The following is a 20913-nucleotide window of genomic DNA, read 5'->3' as shown; positions in this document are numbered from 1 at the left end:
ATCACTAAGAACAGTGAAATTTAATAAAAATAATTTCTCATTCATTTGAAAAGAAACATTTTGGGCTGATGTGGTGGCTCACACCTGTAATCCCAGGACTTTGGGAGGCTGAGTTGGGCAGATCATGAGGTCAGGATTTCAAGACCAGCCTGGCCAACATGCTGAAAACCCGTCTCTACTAAAAAAAATACAGAAATTAGCAGGGCATGATGGAATGTGACTGTAATCCCAACCACTCAGAAGGCTGAGGCAAGAGAATCGCTAGATTCTGAAGCCCAGGAGGTGCAGGCTGCAATGAGCTGAGATCGCGCCACTGCAGTGCAGTCTGGGCAACAAAACAAGATTCCATCTCAAAAAACAGAGAGAAAAATATTTAATTTCCTCACTCTCCCCAAAAAAGAAAAGAAACATTTTATTTTAAATAATGAAAACATATTTAAAGAAAATATTTAACTTCTCAGATAATATAGTAAAGGAAGTTTTAGCTGACATTGTCAGAAATAAATAATCAATTTTCATAAAATATTCATGTCATTCTTGCATTTAGGTACCATTAGTCAATCCAAATAATAAAGATAATTTTAAAATCACTCTTGATGAAGACCAAATGCTTTTAACTGAATTTCCAAAGTTTCCCAGAGTTTTATTCTCTGACACCTAATCTAGAATCACGTATGTATTGAGGTAGAGAATGTAAACTGTTGAGATAGTCAGTATTGACACACAATTTGCTGAGGGAGTAGTAAAAGCTAAGAATAGACTCATTTCTGAGATAATCCAGCTGTCATTGAGAAATGTTGTTTTAGAGAACATTTGATGTCATTAAAAAATGCATTGAAAAGACTCTTGACAAAAGAGTTTGCTTATACTGTGCTATTCATTCTTAAATAAAAGAGAGTGGGGAAAGTAATAGAACCCTTGTACCATAGAACTAGAATTTAGAATGATCAAGTTGTGCTATTTCACAGTTTATCCAAAGAAGGATTAGAATGTTCACTGACTACATAAACAAGAAAAGTGATTTTTGAATAACAGGCCTAGGGATAAAAATGATATTTATTTGCATCTAAATAATAATTATAATTTTCATTTTTTCTATACATTTGGAAATTATAAAGATAAAAGTAAAAAAAAATAATGTTCTAGTTCTTGAGCACTATTTATTCCAGCACTTGCCAGTGAGTCACTAGAAGAAACAGCAAAATACCATAAGGGTACCAACAAGAAATTAATGGAAAAAAATCTATTATTGAGGTTCTTAAAATAAACTTAGATTTATTTACATTTCACAATGATAATTCATTTTTTACTAATTTTTTTAAAAGTTGGCCAGGCATGGTGGCTCAGGCCTGTAACCCTAGTACTTTGGGAGGCTGAGGAGGGTAGATCATAATAAACTCAAGAGATCAACAGCATCCTGGCCAAGATGGTGAAACTCCATCTCTACTAAAAATACAAAAATTAGCACTGTGTGGTGGCACGTGCCTGTAATCCCAGCTACTTGGGAGGCTGAGGCAGGAGAGTTGCTTGATCCTGGGAGGCGGTGGTTGCAGTGAGCTGAGATCAGGTCACTACACTCCAGCCTGGTGACAGAGTGAGACTCTGTCTCACATACACACAAAAAAGAGTAAATAGTAAATAAAGACTAACAACAGAAATAAATAAAAGCATACAACAAGGAAACCCACAAATAATTAAAAGTAAAGAAATGTATACAGTTTTAAGCTAAGGCCATATTGATTAATTCACTTGACTCAAACCCTTTAGCTCAGTAGGGCAGCCATCATAGAAAAGAGAGTAATTTTGAAAGCCTAATCAAGAAAAGTATTTGAATAAATTAATAATAGAGCAGATGCTAGATAAGACTGTTGTGTGATTACTCTTCAGTACATTCAGGCTAGAAAATAAGTTTCTTTCATAAAGAAGAGCAAGAGAAGGGTGACTAAGCACCCAAGAATGATGATTTAAATTTTAGTTTAATTTATATTCAAAGATACATACATTTCCTCACTCTCAAAGCTCTAAGTTCCTTTTGCTATCATTATAAAACTTAAAATCATGCATGGTAAAATGGAAAGAACAATTTATACTACTCATCTTTTCCATAAGTCTTGGCATTAATTACTATATTCTCAGATACCAAACTCAGAAACATGTAATCATTTACAATCATGTATTTCTCCTTGTTTCTCACAGTGTATCTATTAAGCTTACTATTGTGCATATATCATGTCTTGTATTAAAATTTTCTGTTTCCATATGTATTTATTCCCATCAAAATAAGCTCTTTTAGTCTAGGAACCAAAATTTCTATGATGCCCATTACATTGACTTGATATAAACTCATGTTAGATATTCAAAGGTCAAAATATAAAAATGCAGGTTTTATTGATACTTTCTGTATGTTATTTCAGCTTCTCTCTGTTTATTAGCTATTACCCTAATGTCATCACAGAAAGTCTTGCACATTCTCATACCTGACTCCAAATTTGCTATTCCTTGGTTCGTTCTGTATATAGCTACAGTTACAATGTATTTATATAGCAACTATATATTATCTGTCTTGTGTATTTGCAACAACAAACTAAGCATTGTAGGCGATCCAAAATTTAATAGAAAATAATGCCTGATATCAAATGAATTTTGAGGAGAAAAAGATACAAATTTCTATAAATAACACAGGGTACATGGTGTATAGAGTTCAAGAAAGGTAGTTTGAGTTGATGTGGTAAAATACTAAGCCAGGATTCAAAATGCAATTGGAATTAGGATTCTAATTATAGAATCTGTGTTTCTATAATTAGAATTATGATTTGAGAATTTTATTAAACCTGACTCATCTTAAGTAGCACCATTGCATAAATGTTTTCTCATCTGTCTTGTTCAGTGGTCATTGCATTGTTTTGTACTCTGCTTCCATATAGTTGTGGTCCTAAATGACATAACAACGTTAATTATGATGTAAACATATAGGTCCACACATTCAAATACCATATGGATATCAACATTTGGGAGGTCCTTGGATCTGCTATTTCTGTATTCACAATAGAGTATCATACCCAGGCCATATTAAATGCTGAAAAATAGTTACAGAATTAAAAATGTTTGATAAAAAGAAGTCATACATTTTGAAATATTCCATTTAAAATACAATAAATAAATAGCTTTTAGGAATTGGAGATTCTCAAGAACATTTTGTAAGCCACTCCACTGAGAAATTCATTCAAAAAAGGTTTCAAAATGCACTCAGTTAAACATTTTATGTCTAAATAATTAAATGTGATAACTTAAGACTTTTAATGCACCAATTTTATTAACTTGAACTGGAAAAGTAATTTTGATCCACTCTATTGCTTTCATTTTTCCAGAACATTGCATGTCTTAAATGCCCTAAGGTTTATGCAATGCTAGTTTATTTCATTATAGAGACACCCCATGCTCCTTTTCCTTGAAAACAAACAACAACATCAACAAACAGTTTAAAGTAATGTATCCAAAGATACCTGGTGAATCTGAATTGACTTGCATGTATACTGTAATAACATAGAGTATTAATTGTTGACTTGTACATGAATTCACATATAAGCTGTTTTACTGAAGTTGTGAATAATTTATGCATATGGATAAATAATATATTCTTTTGCAAAGGATTTAAGTTTAAATTTTTTGTGATAATTTTTCATTTTTAGTCATCAAAGGGGTACTATTATCATAGGGTGAAATAAACAAATGTTATTAACCTAGATAGAGAAAAATGTATTTACCAGTGATTAGATTAGTTGGCATTTTGGAATTCTGTTTTGTGGGAGTAAGGGTACAGAAATTACTAATATATTAATTACAGAAAGGCTGATATATGGGTTAGTGACAGAGACAGAGGCAAGTGAACTGGATTTTAAATATAAAAAGAAAAATTAAAAAATCTCAGTCACTAAATAATAAATGAGGAGCCATTGATAACTTGGGCAAAAAGTAAGTGAAACCCTTATGACAAATTTACACTAAACAAATAAGGCTAGTGAACTCAAAGTAAATTCATTCACTGAACATTTTTGACAATCAGATCTGTGATATTGAAACATTTAAAAATAAAAACACTCTAAAATTGTATAAACAACGTTGTTTACATCATGGTCAAAAGATTTCTTCTTTCCATTACCAAAATACTCATCAAGATTAAAAAAAAAAACAAAACAAAAAAAAAAAACGTTACAGAGTGATATCAGCAGAGTAGGAAGCTCCAAGCTCTTGTTACCCCACAGAAATTGTCAAAACCAACTTTGAGAGAACTCTAGTAAATAGTCAAAGATTTACAGTAACCAGATAGATGCTAAAATAAGAAAACTGCAACTTAAGATGGTAGAAAGGTATTTGTGGCATTTTTACTTGCCTTGTCCAATCTTTCACCAGCATAACATCAGTCTCAAAGCAGTAGCAGCCTGTGCACCCAGTTCAGAACCCTGATCCCTGGTTCTGAAGAAAGCCAAATCGATCTTGTTCACAAATTATTATATATGTCTGTTCTATTCCATCTGTGGACCACCTGAAGGACTCATGCAAAGCAGTCATCTCTGTTTTGGATCTCAGGCTAAAGAAGCAGGCATTGCTCAAAAATGCAGCAGGGCAAACAAACAGATGCTTGAGGTAAAAAATTACAGTTGAGACATAAAATAGACTGCTTAAGATCTAGAAAGAAATTCTTTGGAAAATCAGGATTTTTAAAAGCACTTGTATATACAGTGGAATTTATAAAGCTAAGAACATGACCAAGGCAAGACACATGTTAATAAATGAACAGAGAAAACTGTTTCCACCCTAGGCTGATGCCAAGGCTCAGTGCAAGTCTAGCTAAATGATGGAAGAATGCCACAGCAGAGACAGTCTGCAAATACTAAAGATTTTTTTCTTTTGTAATTATATTCTAATATTTTATTTGCTGTGTTTTGATTTTTGCTTTGTTTTATCTTTATTTTAGCCCCTCGAGTTTAAGGAAATATCTGTCAAAACATTAGTAAGACATTAGCTGAATGAAGAGGTACTTTTATGGTCACAAAAAAAAAACAAACAAAAAAAAAAACAAGGAAAACGTTTTGGCAAAAATAGTTTGCAAAAGTAACTAAACAAATACACTGGCACATCCTTCAACAATTAAAAATGTAGCAAACCTTAGGAACGGAATAGCGTTTGATTTCCAGAGTCACTATAATATGTAAATGTCTAATTTTCAACAAAAACCCACAAGACATATAAAGTAATAGGAATGAGTAAAAAGGAAAATAAAAAATAAATGGAAATAAACCATATCAGAGGAAGTCAGGCATCACACATAGTGGAAAAATATTTTTAAACAACTGTTTAAATATGTTTAAAAAGCTAAGGGAAAATATAGAGAACTACAAAAAACAAAAACAGAAAAAAGATGTATGAAAAAATTATGATATCAATAAAAATAGAAATTATTACAGAGAATACAATGAAAGTTATTGAACTAATATTACAGTAACTGAAATAAAAAATTCACCTGAGGGTTCAACAACAGATTTAATGAGGCAGAGAAAAACTATCATGGGCTTAAACATAGGACAGATGAAGTACTGGGTTTGAGAAACAAAAATAGAAAGAAAGAAGAAAAGTGAACAGAGCCTAAAGGACCTGTAGAAAATCATCAAGTGGATAAAACATATGTATTACCTAAATCTCAGAGAAGACAAAGGAAAAAGTGGTAATAATAGTATATAAAGAATATTCAACTTCCCAATTCTCATACTTAACCAATTTTAATGAAATACTTGAATCCACAAATCTAAAAAGCTCAACAAACTTCAAGGTGGAAAAATTCAATTATACCCACATTTTAGACACATTTCATACACTGAAAGCCAAAGACAAAGAGAGGATCTTGAAAACAACAAAAGAAAAAAACCTGGTCACTAACAAGGGATCTGCAATAAGATTCTTAGCCCAAATGTAATCAGAAACTATGGTGGTAAGGAGACAAGGGAAGAGCATAAAATGCTGACCTTCTTTTATTATAAAAGAACCTTATTCGATCTAAAGAGGTCAACAAAAATTCTATATCCAGCAAAATTGTACTTAACATTAAGCAAGGTATTCAGTAATTCTCACATTTTCTTAAAAAAGGATAGAAGACTGTGTTACCACCAGATCTGTACTAGAGGAAAAGCTGAAGAGAATCCTTCTAATTGAAATGAAAGGACACTTGACCATGTTTCAAAATCATGTAAGTAATGGATTTAGTAAAAGTAAATATATAGAAAAATAAAAAAGCTAGTATGACTGTATTTTTTGTCACTCTACTTTGTATTTTTTTAAATTAATTAATTAATTTTTTATTGCATTTTAGATTTTGAGGTACATGTGCAGAACATGCAAGATAGTTGCATAGGTACACAGATGGCAGTGTTTTTTGCTGCCTTCCTCCCCTTCCTCAAGGCCTTAGAAATAGAAATTCCATTTGACCCAGCAATCCCGTTACTGGGTATATATCCAAAGGACTATAAATCGTTCTACTATAAGGACACATGCACACTAATGTTCACTGCAGCACTATCTACTTTGTATTTCTTAAAAAATACATAAAAAGAAATGCATACAAATATTTATAAACTTATTTTACTGGACACACAAGGTATAAAGCTGTGGCTTTTGACAATAACATAAAATGAAAGATTAAACTGTTTAGGAGTAGAAATTCTGTAAGCTATTGAAGTTTAGTCGGTTCAAATTATGTTGTTATGCATTTACTATGATAAATATAACCCCCATCATAAATACAAAGAAAGTATTCATAGAATATACATGGAGGAAATGTCAAGAGGATAAATATGATTCATCATCAATAATTAACTAAATGTAAAACAAGGCAATAATGAAGGAAATAAGAGGCAAACAAGGTATAAGACATATAAGAAAACACATAGAAAAGTGAGAGAAGTAACTATATCCTTATCAGTAATTATTTCAAATGTAAATTGATCAAATTCATCAGTCAGAGAAACAGAGATTAAAGACACCATGAAAATAGAATGTAAAATATCTAATTAATATTTTATATTTGAACATAAATGTAAAATTAGATTTTTGAGTATCAACACTATGAACGTTCCTCTGTCCTGCTTACTGATAGCTGCAGTGATACAAGATATAACTTACTGAAAAGTCCTAATTTTAAAAAAAATTTCATAATTTGGTGATTACATAAACTCTATTCGTAGTCAATGGCTCTTGAATGTGGAGGTTCTGGAGATGTCATTGTTTTTTGTTTTCCCTCTTTCATGTTTTGTTTTCTGAGGTTGCTCATTGACATTAATGTACTGAGTAGTTTATGCCAAGATATCTTGTGGTTGAATAGAGAATGGAAGACCAAGATTTTCTAATTTCAACTAAAGAGAATATAACCATGTGAAAAAATGCCAAATATAAACAATATTGCATGGAATCTTTCAAGTGTAAAACAAACAAAACCCAGAGATTGGTATAATTGGTAAGAAAAATCACCCAATAATATGCTGGACACGAATATTGTGTCCAAAAATACAAATACATATAAAGGTCACTTTATCAAGAAACATAACAATTATAAACTTATATATAACAACAAATAAATGGACAATTCTACAATAATTGTTGAAGGCTTTAAAACACTACAATCAGTAATAGATAGAACTGACCTAAAAAAAAACAAAAAGAATTACACCCCTCTGCCCCACTTGCTTGCAGTATCCTTGAATCTTTGTGCTCTCACTGCAGTTCCCTTTGGGCTCCATGTTTTCCTTTTTCTCTTCCATGCCTACCTGGATTGCAGAGTTGAGTTAAGTTTATGGTTTTAAAATAAAAACTAAATAAAAGAGAAAATATTACAAACCACTAGCAAATTAGATAGCCTAAATGAAATTCAGAAATTTTTAGAAACACAAAAATTACCTGTCTCAAGAGAAGACAGAAAATCTCAGCAGTACTATAACAGTAAATACCTTGAATCACGAATTCAAAAATCTTTAAAAAGAGACATGCTAGGACCAGATGGCTTCACTGGGGAATTCTACCAAACTCTTAAAGAAAACTGTATCAATTATTGTTGGGCTCTTAAAGAAAATAAACAGAAGAGAGGAAACAGTTCTAAACCCATTCTATGGGGCCAAAACTGTCCTGATATCAAAGCTAGATAAATACATCACAAGAAAATAAAACTGTACCAATACCTTTTTATACATATGCTATATATGTGTGTGCATGTGTGTGTGCACATGTGTATCTGCAATAGCCATATATATATATATGAAAAAGCCATATGTATATACAAATCCACAACAGAATACTAGCAAAAGAAGTGCAACAGTATAGTGAAAGGATAATATACAATGACCAAGTAAGATTCATCCCAAGAATGCTATGGTAATTACAGATCAAAAATCATCTAAAATCAATGAATAAATACAACACAATATAATAAATGAAGACAAAGCACATATGATAATCTCAATGCCAAAAAGTCATTTCATAAAATCCAACAATCCTTCATGATGAAAACACTAGAAAACCGCAACAAAAGGGAACTTCCTTAACATGGCAAAGATCATTTATGAAAAATCTACAGTTTACAACATATTCACCATGAAATATGAAAACTTTTGTAATATTAATAGCAAGACAAAGAGATCAATTTTCACCACTGCTGTTTAACATTTTACTGGACTTCTAGCCAGAAAAATTAGACAAGAAAAGGAAATAAAAGGCATCCAAATTGGAAAAGAAAAAGCAAACTAACTCTATTCACAGATGACATAATCCTACACAACGAAATTCCCCAAGAATTGACAAGAAAGCTGTTAGAGCTATTTAACTCATTCAGCCATGTTCTGGGGTACAAGATCACATGATTTTACATGATTTTACATGTGACCTTGTACCCCGGAACATGGCTGAATGTGTTTCTAAATAGCAGCAAAACCTTGTTGAAAAAAATTGTAATGACACAAAACAAATGGAAAGACATCCAACATTCATGGACTGGAAATTTTAATATTGCCATGTTAATACGACCCAAAGCAATGTACAGATTCAATACAGTCTCTGTAATAATTCCAACAGATTTGTTGCCAAAATGAAAAAGCTAAATTTCAAATGAATATGAAAGTGTCAGGGGCCTTGACTAGGCAAAACAATCTTGAAAGAGAACAAAGTTAGTGGACTCACAATTTCTGATTTCAAGACTTACAAAGCTACAATATTCAAAAAACCATAATATATTTCAGTGGAATGCAGTAGAGATCCAAGAAATAACCCTTACATTGTTGACCAATTAATTTTTGTAGGACTGTCAAATTAAGTGATAAAATAACTATTTTCAACAGACAGTGCTGGGACTACTGAATTTTCACCTTTAAAAAATAAAGTTGGACCTCTACCTCACACTATTTACAAAAATTTGCTCAAAATTAATCGATCACCTAAATGTGATTACCATTGGCTTGTGCACGTAACCTGTACAATCCTTAGAGAAAAACACAGGGGTAAATCTTCATGACTTTGAATTAAGAAATAGGTTCTTAAATATGACACAAAAAGTATAGAAACAAAAGAAAAAAAATACAATCAGGCTCATAAAAATTTAAAAAATTTCTCAAAGTATATTATTAAGAATGTAAGAAGACAATATACAAAATGGGAAAAGTTTTTGGTAATCATATATCTGATAAAGGACTCATATCCTGAATATATAAATAACAAGAAAAGTCAACACAACTTTAAAATGGGCAAAATGTTGAGTAGACATTTCTCAAAATAATATATACAAATGATCAATAAGCACATAAAATAATGCTAAATATCATTCATTATTAGGAAAATGCAAATCAAAACAAAAAAACAATGAAAAAAAACTAAAAATTAGAGAAACTGAAACCCTAACACTCTTACAAATTAGTGGAATAGATTTAAAATGGTATAGCTATGGTATAAAACACATTGACACTTCCTCAAAACAACTTAACAAAAAACTCAAAATTAAACTCATAATTTGACCTAGCAATTCCACTGCTAGATATATAACCAGAAGAATTGAAAAAAAAAAAACAAACTAAAATAGGTACCTGTACACTGATGTTCAATGCAGCATTGCAGCATTATTTGCAGTTGCCAAAGGTGGAAACAACAAAAGTATTCATCAAAAGATGAATGGATAAACAAAATGTGATACATAAAATATTATTACATCATAAGGGGAGGTGAAGATCTGAGGCATACTTCAACATGGGTGAGCCTTGGACATATTACAAGAAGTGGAATAAATTAGACGTGAGAGGGCAAATATTGTATGAATCCACTTAACATGAAATATCTAGAATAGGCATATCAGAGAAAAAAAGTAGATCAGAATTTATTAAAGACAGAGAGAAGGAATGAGTATTATTTGCTACATGGGTACAGAGTTTGTATTTGGGTCATACAAAAATATTTTAAGTGGTTTTTAAGAAATATTTAAAATAGAGGGTGATGATTGCACAATGTTGTGAATGTAATTAACACTATGGGCTTGTGCACTTAAAACAGTTAAAATGTCAAATTTTATGTTATACATTTTCCACAGTAAAATCTTCTTTTAAAAAATTAGTGTAGATAGCCTCCCTATATATTGTAATTTTGTATTAAATAAAACAACCAGGTGCTGGGGACTTTTATTGGTACTATACTTTTACTTTTTTACTTTTACTCTCATACACAAAAATTTGTACCTATTTGCATTTTAAAATAGATTCATATATCTCAATACACTCATTTACACACAATAAATTATTAGATTTATAAAATGTCTGTATGAATATATTTTGGAAATATTAAAAAAATAAAATTTGAATAACTTTCTGGAATAAGTACAGCAGAGTGAAGAAATAACCTGAGTTCATGAGTATATTTTAGAAAAAAATTTTAAAAAGTGTCTTAAAACATTTCATATATATAAAAAGGGATATTTTGTGACTTCACTGTCAGTTAAGACTTGTACAAAACCTAGTTGCAGAGCTACAAAAATTACACATAAAATAAAAAATAAAAGTTATTTTAGTTTTATTTCCATGTGTGTTATTCTTTTTAACATAATAGTTCTTTATTGCCAACCTTTAGTTCTACAGATTACTCCAAATTTTAAAAATCACTATTTTAGATTTTCAAAAGAGGAACTTATACTTTTCAGTCTGCTTTCACACCTTCTTAAGCTATACCTCTATTGCATTCAAAACACTTTCATTTGAAATTCTTGTGCTTGTTTTACAATATGCTATGCATTAGATATACCGTAAGCTGTATGTATTTATACTTACATATTTTAGCAGCTTGATTACTTCCAAAATTTCCCAGGAATGTAGAGTAAAAGGAATAATATAAATGGTTTACAATCTATGTCCATTAACATTATCACTGAGACTTGTTACCATAGTCATTCCTGTATCTTACAATATTCGCAGCTAAAACAAATTGCTCTTATTTTTAAAATATAATTATGCCACTTTTTTGTAGAACTTTATGTTTTTGTAGAACTTTATTTGTAAGTGATCATTAATCTCAGTTATTTATGGGTATACACCTATGTTCCCTTAATCTCACTAATATAAGAAGTAAATATCATTCCATAAAAACAATTGATTCTTGCGTACCTTGAGAATCAGAGTCTGTGCCTAATGTTCCTCATAAACAACATTAAAGAAAGGAAATATGTACATTATGGGTGTCCGAGTAATTTTTGTTTGAATGTATGCATAAATTGAAATTTGGGATTTAGGAGTAGGGGATGCAGGGTAAAGACTTGAAGTGATTAACTTCTGTTCTAAGTCACTAACAACCTGTTCCTTAGGAAACAATAGCATAAATACCCTAAATGAATGAAGTAGATGAAAGTACAGGCTATGCACAACACTGTGTTATTATCACCAACAAGAAAACAAAGAATCAGTCCCAAAGGAGTGGGAGAAATGTAAGAATAAACAGGAAAATGTCCTTGAGGAAACAAGAGAACTGAAAATGTCACTTTGAGCTGAGATCCAGGAAAGCCATTCCTGTTCCTGACTCTCTCTTTACACATGTGTTTTAGGACAAAAGTTGTATGCAACAGAAAAGGATTTGCAGAAGCAATGCTTAATGTTCATTCTGTATCATTTTAATTATCATACACATTTATGTATGCATATGCACACACACCCATAAGCAAAATTGTTCCAGGGTATTAAAGCTGTCAAGAAACAGAGAATTAGGTAAATTTCCCAATGTCACGACTACAAAATGTAACTAAAAAAATTCAATTCAAACTTGTAACTTTTGTTTCAGTCTTGCATTGTGTGTGTCAGATAGTGTGTATGTGTGTGTGTGTGTGTGTGTGCACGCAAACAATCTTTGTCCATTGTCCTGAGCACAGCTTCCAAGTGTTCTCTAATAGCTAACGTCCTGAAAATACTCATTGGATGAGGAGATATTTGTAATATTCCAAATGTGGAATAATTAACAGATTAACCTGAATTTCTTAAAAGGCAAACAGTTTTCTAGCTTTTTTGTTTTGAACTTAACAAAAACTACATACTGGTCTCAATGATAACTATCAGAATTACCAAGGAATAGAGATATAATCTATAATAGAGAATCTGAATTCAATTGGGAGTTAACAATGCTACCATGAAAATTTTGTAACTTATTGCTTTGCCATGTATTGTGAAAAATGTACATGCTTTCAAATTTTATGCAAGTATCTATTCTACGACAACATGGAAGATTACTGTGCATGAGTAACTAGCCAGATTCCCACTGCTCAGGCCTTTTTCACACCAGGAGTCACTCTTAAATGCTTAGCTTGGATATTGCTTAAATATGACTGCATTCCCCTATATTAGCCATCAAAAATAATCCACTTCTACATGTGCTGGTATTAAGTCAGATGCATATTCTTTGTTCTTACCCAGATCTTGTGCAAAATTAGACAAATATGCACTTATGATGAAGCATATGGCTTGTAATTATTAAAACCTCTTTTGAACTGGCTCTCTAGAAAAGCAACAAATCAATTTGGATTAATTGTAATATTCCTATCTTGATCATTTTGGAAGTTTTACTAGGAGAAGAGAGGCTTTATCATTTTCTGTCCTACAGTGAGGCATAAAATTAGTAAAAATTTGCTTAAATAGCTATACTGCTTTGCTTGTAATCTCTTAAGGTTTTTGCACTGCCTACATGTAAAACAGTATTTATTATTAGTTCTTGCAATAATTATTTCACCACTCACATTTGAAGCAATGTGTACTTTCACAAATCAGGCAATGTGCAAATTCTGTCATAGTAAAACATTTATTTGTTAAAGTGATATAGATTATTCAAGATTCTACAGTCTGTTAAATCATGGATGGCAATGTAAGATGGATTGATACAGAACTTGATGCCAATGTAGGCTTTTCCTCTTTCTTAAAAATAAAAAACACTTGTAGGCCAGAAGAAAAAAAATTTGGTTTTAAAAGAGGATGAACCATGGTCTGATGGAGCCAGTTCCGCCGGCATCAGAGACTTTCACCTTGGCTCCTGTAGACAATTTCTTCTACGACACCAGTTCAACAATTAGCCTTTGTGAATTGAAACATTTTTGAATTTTATCCAGTAAAAATATCAGTGGCAATTTTTTTGTGGAGGGAGAGGAGAAGTGGTGCTCTTCAGATTAACTCCAGCCTCTGAAATAAAAGAAAAAGGAAAAGAAAAAAAAAAAGAAAGAAAGAAAACACATAGCTAATAAGATCATTGTGCTACCAATCTAAAAGTTACTGAATTATAAGCACCCAAGAAGGAGTTTATTGCCGTGAAATACAACACACATCCATGAAAACTATCTAAACATGCATATAAACATATAAAATGTTGCTTGGTAACTTCAAATCGGTGACTATATAAAAGTATCTTTTTTAAAAATCTAAGTGTGTGAAGCCTAGATGATTATGTAAAGTCAAAGCCACATTGTAAAATGACATTTTCTCTCTCTTTGTTTTTCACATATATAATTTCAAGTTAAGATAAATAAATAATAAATAGTAATTGCAGTTTTGAATTCATGCTACTCAAATTTTAATGAACATTTATACTGGTTTTTAAAATGCAAATATATTAGCTCAAATTTGTTCAACACTTCTAAAACCTAAATTTTAAAAAGTATTCTGCTGGAAAATGTGTATGATATTAAAACTTTACAAATATTTGATTATACATTTAATGGTAGTAAATTATTTGTCTTAACTAAGTTTTTCACCCACAAATCAAAATAAATGGAAAACTCACAATAACTCTTAAAGGCACTCCCTAGTTGAATTAAACATGATTTTGAAAGAAAGTAACATAAAAATGATTTTACAAAAATATTAAACATACAACTGTGAAAAATACTTTTCCTCTGTGTTCTCAGTCTTCCTGGATTTAAGATATGTCTAATGAAGTCTGCTCCTGATGAAAATGGAAAATAATTTTTGAGAAACATATGCTTTCATATACATGAGTACAACTTTTTTTCTCTTTTCCATTCAAAGACAACTACATGTTTACAACTTTCTATTTGGGGATTATAAAATGCATGGCACAAATGCATCATGAAATAGAGATGAGTTTATTAAATATTCTATATTAAATTGCTGTCATAGAATATCTTTATATACATTATGTGATAAAGTTGTTAAAGTATATTAAAGGTTACTTTGGTAACTTTATGTGAAGGTAGGTAAAATACTGTAAAGATATTTTATTTAAGAAAATAGTTCAAAATAATTGATAACCTGAATAGTGAAATTGATTTTAGCAAAAATAATTTTGGAAAGCTAACAAGAAAGGTACCATATATGTGAAGATTTTTAAGGGAACAGTGTATATCTTACTTGTAATAAAAAAGAATTACCGTGATAAAACCTACTGAAATATAGATATCATTATCATACATCACCTGGAATATACTAAGAAAAACATTGCAAAATCACTGTAAAATGTAATGGTATATATTACTAAATTATTCATTATTTGGATCATAGCACAGCTCATATTTGGAAAATTGGATATCAACAGTTTTTCCTTTTTATATTGATGTACTCCCTTTGATATAAAATGATGTTATGGTACTATACCAAATGTTGAGTTAGAAAAAGGAATAACAGGCTGGGCGCGGTGGCTCCAGCCTGTAATCCCAGCACTTTGGGAGGCTGAGGTGGGTGGATCACGAGGTCAAGAGATCGAGACCATCCAGGTCAACATGGTGAAACCCCGTCTCTACTAAGGATACAAAAAATTAGCTGGGCATGGTGGCACGTGCCTGTAATCCCAGCTACTCAGGAGGCTGAGGCAGGAGAATTGCCTGAACCCAGCAGGTGGAGGTTGCGGTGAGCCAAGATCGCACCATTGCACTCCAGCCTGGGTAACAAGAGCGAAACTCCATCTCAAAAAATTTAAAAAAAGGAATAACATAGTAAAAGTTGCAATATACCTAGAAGGAAAGTGACAGTGGACAAAATAAGTAGTTAAAGTTTTTAAGTAATGAATAGTTCCAGGATAGCAAACTTTAATTTAGTATCAAGTTAATAATTTTATAAGCTCATATATCTTAAATATTTACTTAAATTTCACATTAAATAATACTATTAACAAACTGTGAAATATAAATGCTACTAATTTTGAACACTAGGAAACAGCAAAACTTTTGTGAACTATGAAGTTTGTGTGCCTTGAAGATGTAGCAATATTGCAATTGTTAAACAATTTGGAGCCAAATAAAAACTGGTATTTGATAGAATATCCAAAATAACACTTTTTAATTTACTTATCAATAGGCAGCTCCTGTAGCAATTCTATAAATATCTAAACATAAAACAAAAAATTACAAGAGTATTAAACAATAAAAATAATTCAGACTAAATATGGTGAAAACTTACAAAAACTAAACATAATCAAGTTTTAGTAGGTTTAGGTGTTTTGGCTATTGTCCTAATTTAACAGTGAGTGATATGATGCAAAAAACTGTGGACAGTCTTATTAACAATACTCAAAAATAAATAGGAAATGTAAGCTATCAGAACACTAACAGAAGAAAACAATGAATCGGTCCTCTCAAGATGGCACTGTGAGAACAACCCAGGATTGGAGCTCTCGTTGAATCCGCAAATAGGTGAGTCCGAGCAGCATTTCCAGACTGATCTTTGTTGTCCACAGAACGGGGAAACTCCCAAGTATAAAAAAGACACGGGACGCCAGGCAGTAGGTCTGCCTGGCGAAGCCGGCAGCCAGGGCGCGGCGGTGGCCGGCCCTACCCAGCAATCCCCACAGGGCGTGCTTGTCTGGGTGCCCTGTTGCACTGGCAACCTGAGACTTGAGAGGGCTGGACTTGAGACTGAACGAGACTTGGACAGTAGGCCAGCCCAGGGGATTGCAGGGACAGAGCGTTCGGGATACCCAGTGGGACGAACAAAACAGCGATTTCAAACTATCCCGAGCAGACAGTCCAAGACGCTCTGTGGGGGAGGGGCGTCCACCACTACCGAGGCAACCCGCCCCAACTGAGATACACGCCCACTGCTGATGCAGCCAGCCGTTGCTGAGGCAACCCGTCCCTACTGAGATACACGCCCACTGCTGACTCAGCTTGCCGTTGCCGAGGCAACACGCTACAACGAAGAGACTCCACTGCAGGGTGTGGCGGAGACCACAGCAGAGCCTGCAGGAACAGGGCGAATCACACAAGAGCAGGGCGGAGACTCGGCAGGCAAACAGTGGCTAGTCTGCCTCCTAGCTGGGCAGGACACCTCAAAGGACATCGAAAAATAAAGCCCGAACCCCCCAACACAGAGCATTTGAGAAAAAAAGGGTTTTTTTAATGAGCTCTGTTGCAGCAGAATCAAACATAGCAGCGTAACAGCCCTCAATGAACAACAGAGCTCACAGGTCAGAAATTGAGCTCCTAAAAAGAACAGATTGTCTCCTCAAGCAGCTCCCTGACACCTCTATATCCAAAAGACTGACATTTGGCAGGCATCATCCTGGGACAAAGATAGCAGAAAAAGAAACGGGTAGCATCCCTTGCTGTGCCACAGCTGCTAGAGGTGCACCCCAGACAATCAGGGCCTGGAGTGGACCTCAGCAGTCGTACAGCGAAGGGGCTAGGCTGGTAGAAGGAAAACCAAGTAACAGAAATACTTCATCATCAACAATCTGGGTGTCCACTCAGAGACCCAATCGAAAAGTCAGCAACTACGCAGACGACAAGCGGATAAACCCACAAAGATGGGAAGAAACCAGTGAACAAAGGAGGAAAACACCCAAAACCAAAACACCTCACCTCCTAGAAAGGAACAAAACTCCTCACCAGCAAGGGAACAAAGCTGGACGGAGAATGACTGTGACGAAATGACGGAATTAGACTTCAGAAGGTGGATAATGAGAAACTTTTGTGAGCTAAAATAACATGTATTAAATCAATGCAAAGAAACTAAGGAACTTAAAAAAAGATATGAGGAAATGATAACAAGAATGGATAACTTAGAGAGGAATATGAATGAATTAAAGGAGCTGAAAAACACAATACGAGAACTTCGCGAAGCAAACGCAAGTTTCAATAGCCGAATTGACCAAGCAGAAGAAAGAATATCTGAAGTCGAAGACCAACTCAATGAAATAAAACGAGAAACCAAGATCAGAGAAAAAAAGCGCAAAAAGGAATGAACAAAGTCTCCAAGAAATGTGGGACTATGTGAAAAGACCTAACCTACGTTTGATAGGTGTACCAGAAGGGGACGAAGAGAATGAATCCAAGCTGGAAAATACTCTTCAGGACATCATCCAGGAAAACTTCCCCCAGCTAGCAAGACAGGCCAACACTCAAATGCAGGAAATACAGACAACACCACAAAGATATTCTGCAAGAAGAGCAACCCCAAGGCACATAATCGTCAGATTCAACAAGGTTGAAATAAAGGAGAAAATACTAAGGGCAGCCAGAGAAAAAGGTCGAGTTACCCACAAAGGGAAGCCCATCAGACTCACAGCAGATCTCTCGGCAGAAACACTACAAGCCAGAAGAGAGTGGGGGCCAATATTCAACATTCTTAAAGAAAAGAACTTTCAACCCAGAATTTCATATCCAGCCAAACTGAGCTTCAGAGGTGAAGGAAAAAATAAAATCCTTTGTGAACAAGCAAGTACTCAGAGATTTTGTCACCACCAGGCCTGCTTTAGAAGAGCTCCTAAAAGAGGCACTATACATAGAAAGGAACAACCAGTACCAGCCATTCCAAAATCACACTAAATGCTAAAGAGCATCAACATAATGAAGAATCTACAACAACTAACAGGCAAAACAGCCACTTAGCATCAAAATGGCAGTATCAAACTCACACATAACAATATTAACCCTAAATGTAAATGGACTAAATGCACCAATCAAAAGACACAGACTGGCAAATTGGATAAAAAGCCAAAACCCATCAGTGTGCTGTATCCAGGAAACCCATCTCACATGCAAGGATACACAAAGGCTCAAAATAAAGGGATGGAGGAAGATTTACCAAGCAAATGGAGAGCAAAAAAAAGCAGGAGTTGCAATTCTCATCTCTGATAAAACAGACATTAAAGCAACAAAGATCAAAAGGGACAAAGAAGGCCATTACATAATGGTAAAAGGATCAATAAAACAAGAAGAGCTAACGATCCTAAACATATATGGACCTAATGCAGGAGCACCCAGATACCTAAGGCAAGTTCTTAATGACTTACAAAGAGACTTAGACTCCCACACAATAATAGTGGGAGACTTTAACACTCCACTGTCAATACTAGACAGATCAACCAGACAGAAAATCAACAAGGATATCCAGGGCTTGAACTCAGACCTGGAGCAAGCAAATCTGATAGATATTTACAGAACTCTCCACCCCAAATCCACAGAATATACATTCTTCTCAGCACCACATCACACCTACTCAAAAATTGACCACATAATTGGAAGTAAAGCACTGCTCAACAAATGCAAAACAACTGAAATCATAACAAACAGCCTCTCAGACCATAGTGCAATCAAGTTAGAACTCAGAATACAGAAACCAACCCAGAACCACAACGCTTCATGGAAACTGAACAACTGGCTCTGGAATGTTGACTGGGTAAACAAAGAAATGAGGTCAGAAATAAAGAAGTTCTTCGAAACCAATGAGAACGAAGACACAACATGCCAGAACCTCTGGGACACATTTAAAGCAGTCTCTAGAGGAAAGTATATAGCAATAAGTGCCCATATGAGGAGAATGGAGAGATCCAAAATTGACACCCTATCGTCAAAATTGAAAGAGCTAGAGGAGCAAGATCAAAAAAACTCAAAACCCAGCAGAAGACAAGAAATAACTAAGATCAGAGCTGAACTGAAGGAGATAGAGACACGAAAAACCCTTCAAAAAATCAATAAATCCAAGAGCTGGTTTTTTGAAAAGATCAACAAAATAGACAGACCACTAGCCAGATTGATTAAAAAGAAAAGAGAGAACAACCAAATAGATGCAATAAAAAATGATAAAGGGGAAATCACCACAGATTCCACAGAAATTCAAACCATCATCAGAGAATATTACAAACAACTCTATGCACATAAACTAGTAAACCTGGAAGAAATGGATAAATTCCTGGACTCCTGCATCCTCCCAAGCCTAAACCAGGAGGAAGCTGAAACTATGAATAGACCAATAACAAGGTCAGAAGTCGAGGCAGCAATTAAGAGCCTACCACACAAAAAAAGCCCAGGTCCAGATGGGTTCACAGCCGAATTCTACCAGACACACAAAGAGGAGCTGGTACCATTCCTTCTAAAACTATTCCAAACAATCCAAAAAGAGGAAATACTTCCCAAATCATTTTATGAGACCAACATCATTCTGATACCAAAACCCGGCAGAGACCCAACAAGAAAAGAAAACTCATGCCAATATCCACGATGAACATAGATGCAAAAATCTTCAGTAAAATATTGGCAAGCCGACTGCAACAGCAAATCAAAAAACTTATTCACCATGATCAAGTAGGATTCATCCCGGGGATGCAAGGCTGGTTCAACATACGCAAGTCTGTCAACGTAATTCACCACATAAACAGAACCAAAAACAAAAACCACATGATTATCTCAATTGACACAGAGAAGGCATTTGACAAAATTCAACAGCCCTTTATGCTAAAAACCTTCAATAAACTCGGTGTCAATGGAACGTATCTCAAAGTAATATAAGCTATTTATGACAAACCAACAGCCAATATCATACTGAATGGGCAAAAACTGGAAGCATTCCCTTTGAAATCTGGCACTAGACAAGGATGCCCTCTTTCACCACTCCTATTCAATATAGTTCTGGAAGTTTTAGCCTGAGCAATCAGGCAAGAAAAAGAAATAAAGGGTATTCAAATAGGAAAGGAGGAAGCCAAATTGTCTCTATTTGCAGATGACATGATAGTATACCTAGAAGACCCCATCACCTCAGCCCAAAAAGTCCTGAAACTGATAAGCAACTTCAGCAAAGTCTCAGGATATAAAATCAATGTGCAAAAATCACAAGCATTCGTCTACACCAATAACAGACTTAAAGAAATCCAAATCAAGAATGAACTGCCATTCACAATTGCTACAAAAAGAATAAAATACCTTGGAATACACCTCACAAGGAACGTAAGGGACCTCTTCAAGAAGAACTACAAACCGCTGCTCAACGAAATCAGAAAGGACACAAACAGATGGAGAAACATTCCATGTTCATGGTTAGGAAGAATTAACATCGTGAAAATGGCTATACTGCCCAAAGTAATTTACAGAATCAACGTTATCCCCATCAAGCTACCATTGACTTTCTTCACAGAACTGGAAAAAAC

At 33.8% G+C, this 20913-nt stretch overlaps 1 protein-coding gene across 5 annotated transcripts in view; it reads right to left on the bottom strand.

Moving 5' to 3' along the window:
* Window positions 1–13328: 13328 nt before the first annotated feature.
* LRFN5 (leucine rich repeat and fibronectin type III domain containing 5) overlaps window positions 13329–20913 on the bottom strand; it is a 307913-nt gene continuing 300328 nt past the window's right edge. For all 5 annotated transcript variants that reach the window (XM_017977070.4, XM_035260405.3, XM_035260404.3 and 2 more), the window contains one exon: window positions 13329–13721. In XM_017977070.4, coding sequence (XP_017832559.1) covers window positions 13704–13721 — 18 coding nt within the window. In that variant the 3' untranslated portion in view covers window positions 13329–13703. The remainder of the gene's footprint in view (window positions 13722–20913) is intronic.

This window comes from Callithrix jacchus, chromosome 8, assembly GCF_049354715.1.
Source record: "Callithrix jacchus isolate 240 chromosome 8, calJac240_pri, whole genome shotgun sequence".
Taxonomy (NCBI): domain Eukaryota; kingdom Metazoa; phylum Chordata; class Mammalia; order Primates; family Cebidae; genus Callithrix; species Callithrix jacchus.
Note: the sequence above shows the minus strand (reverse complement) of the source record. Positions and strands in the feature narration are given on the sequence as shown.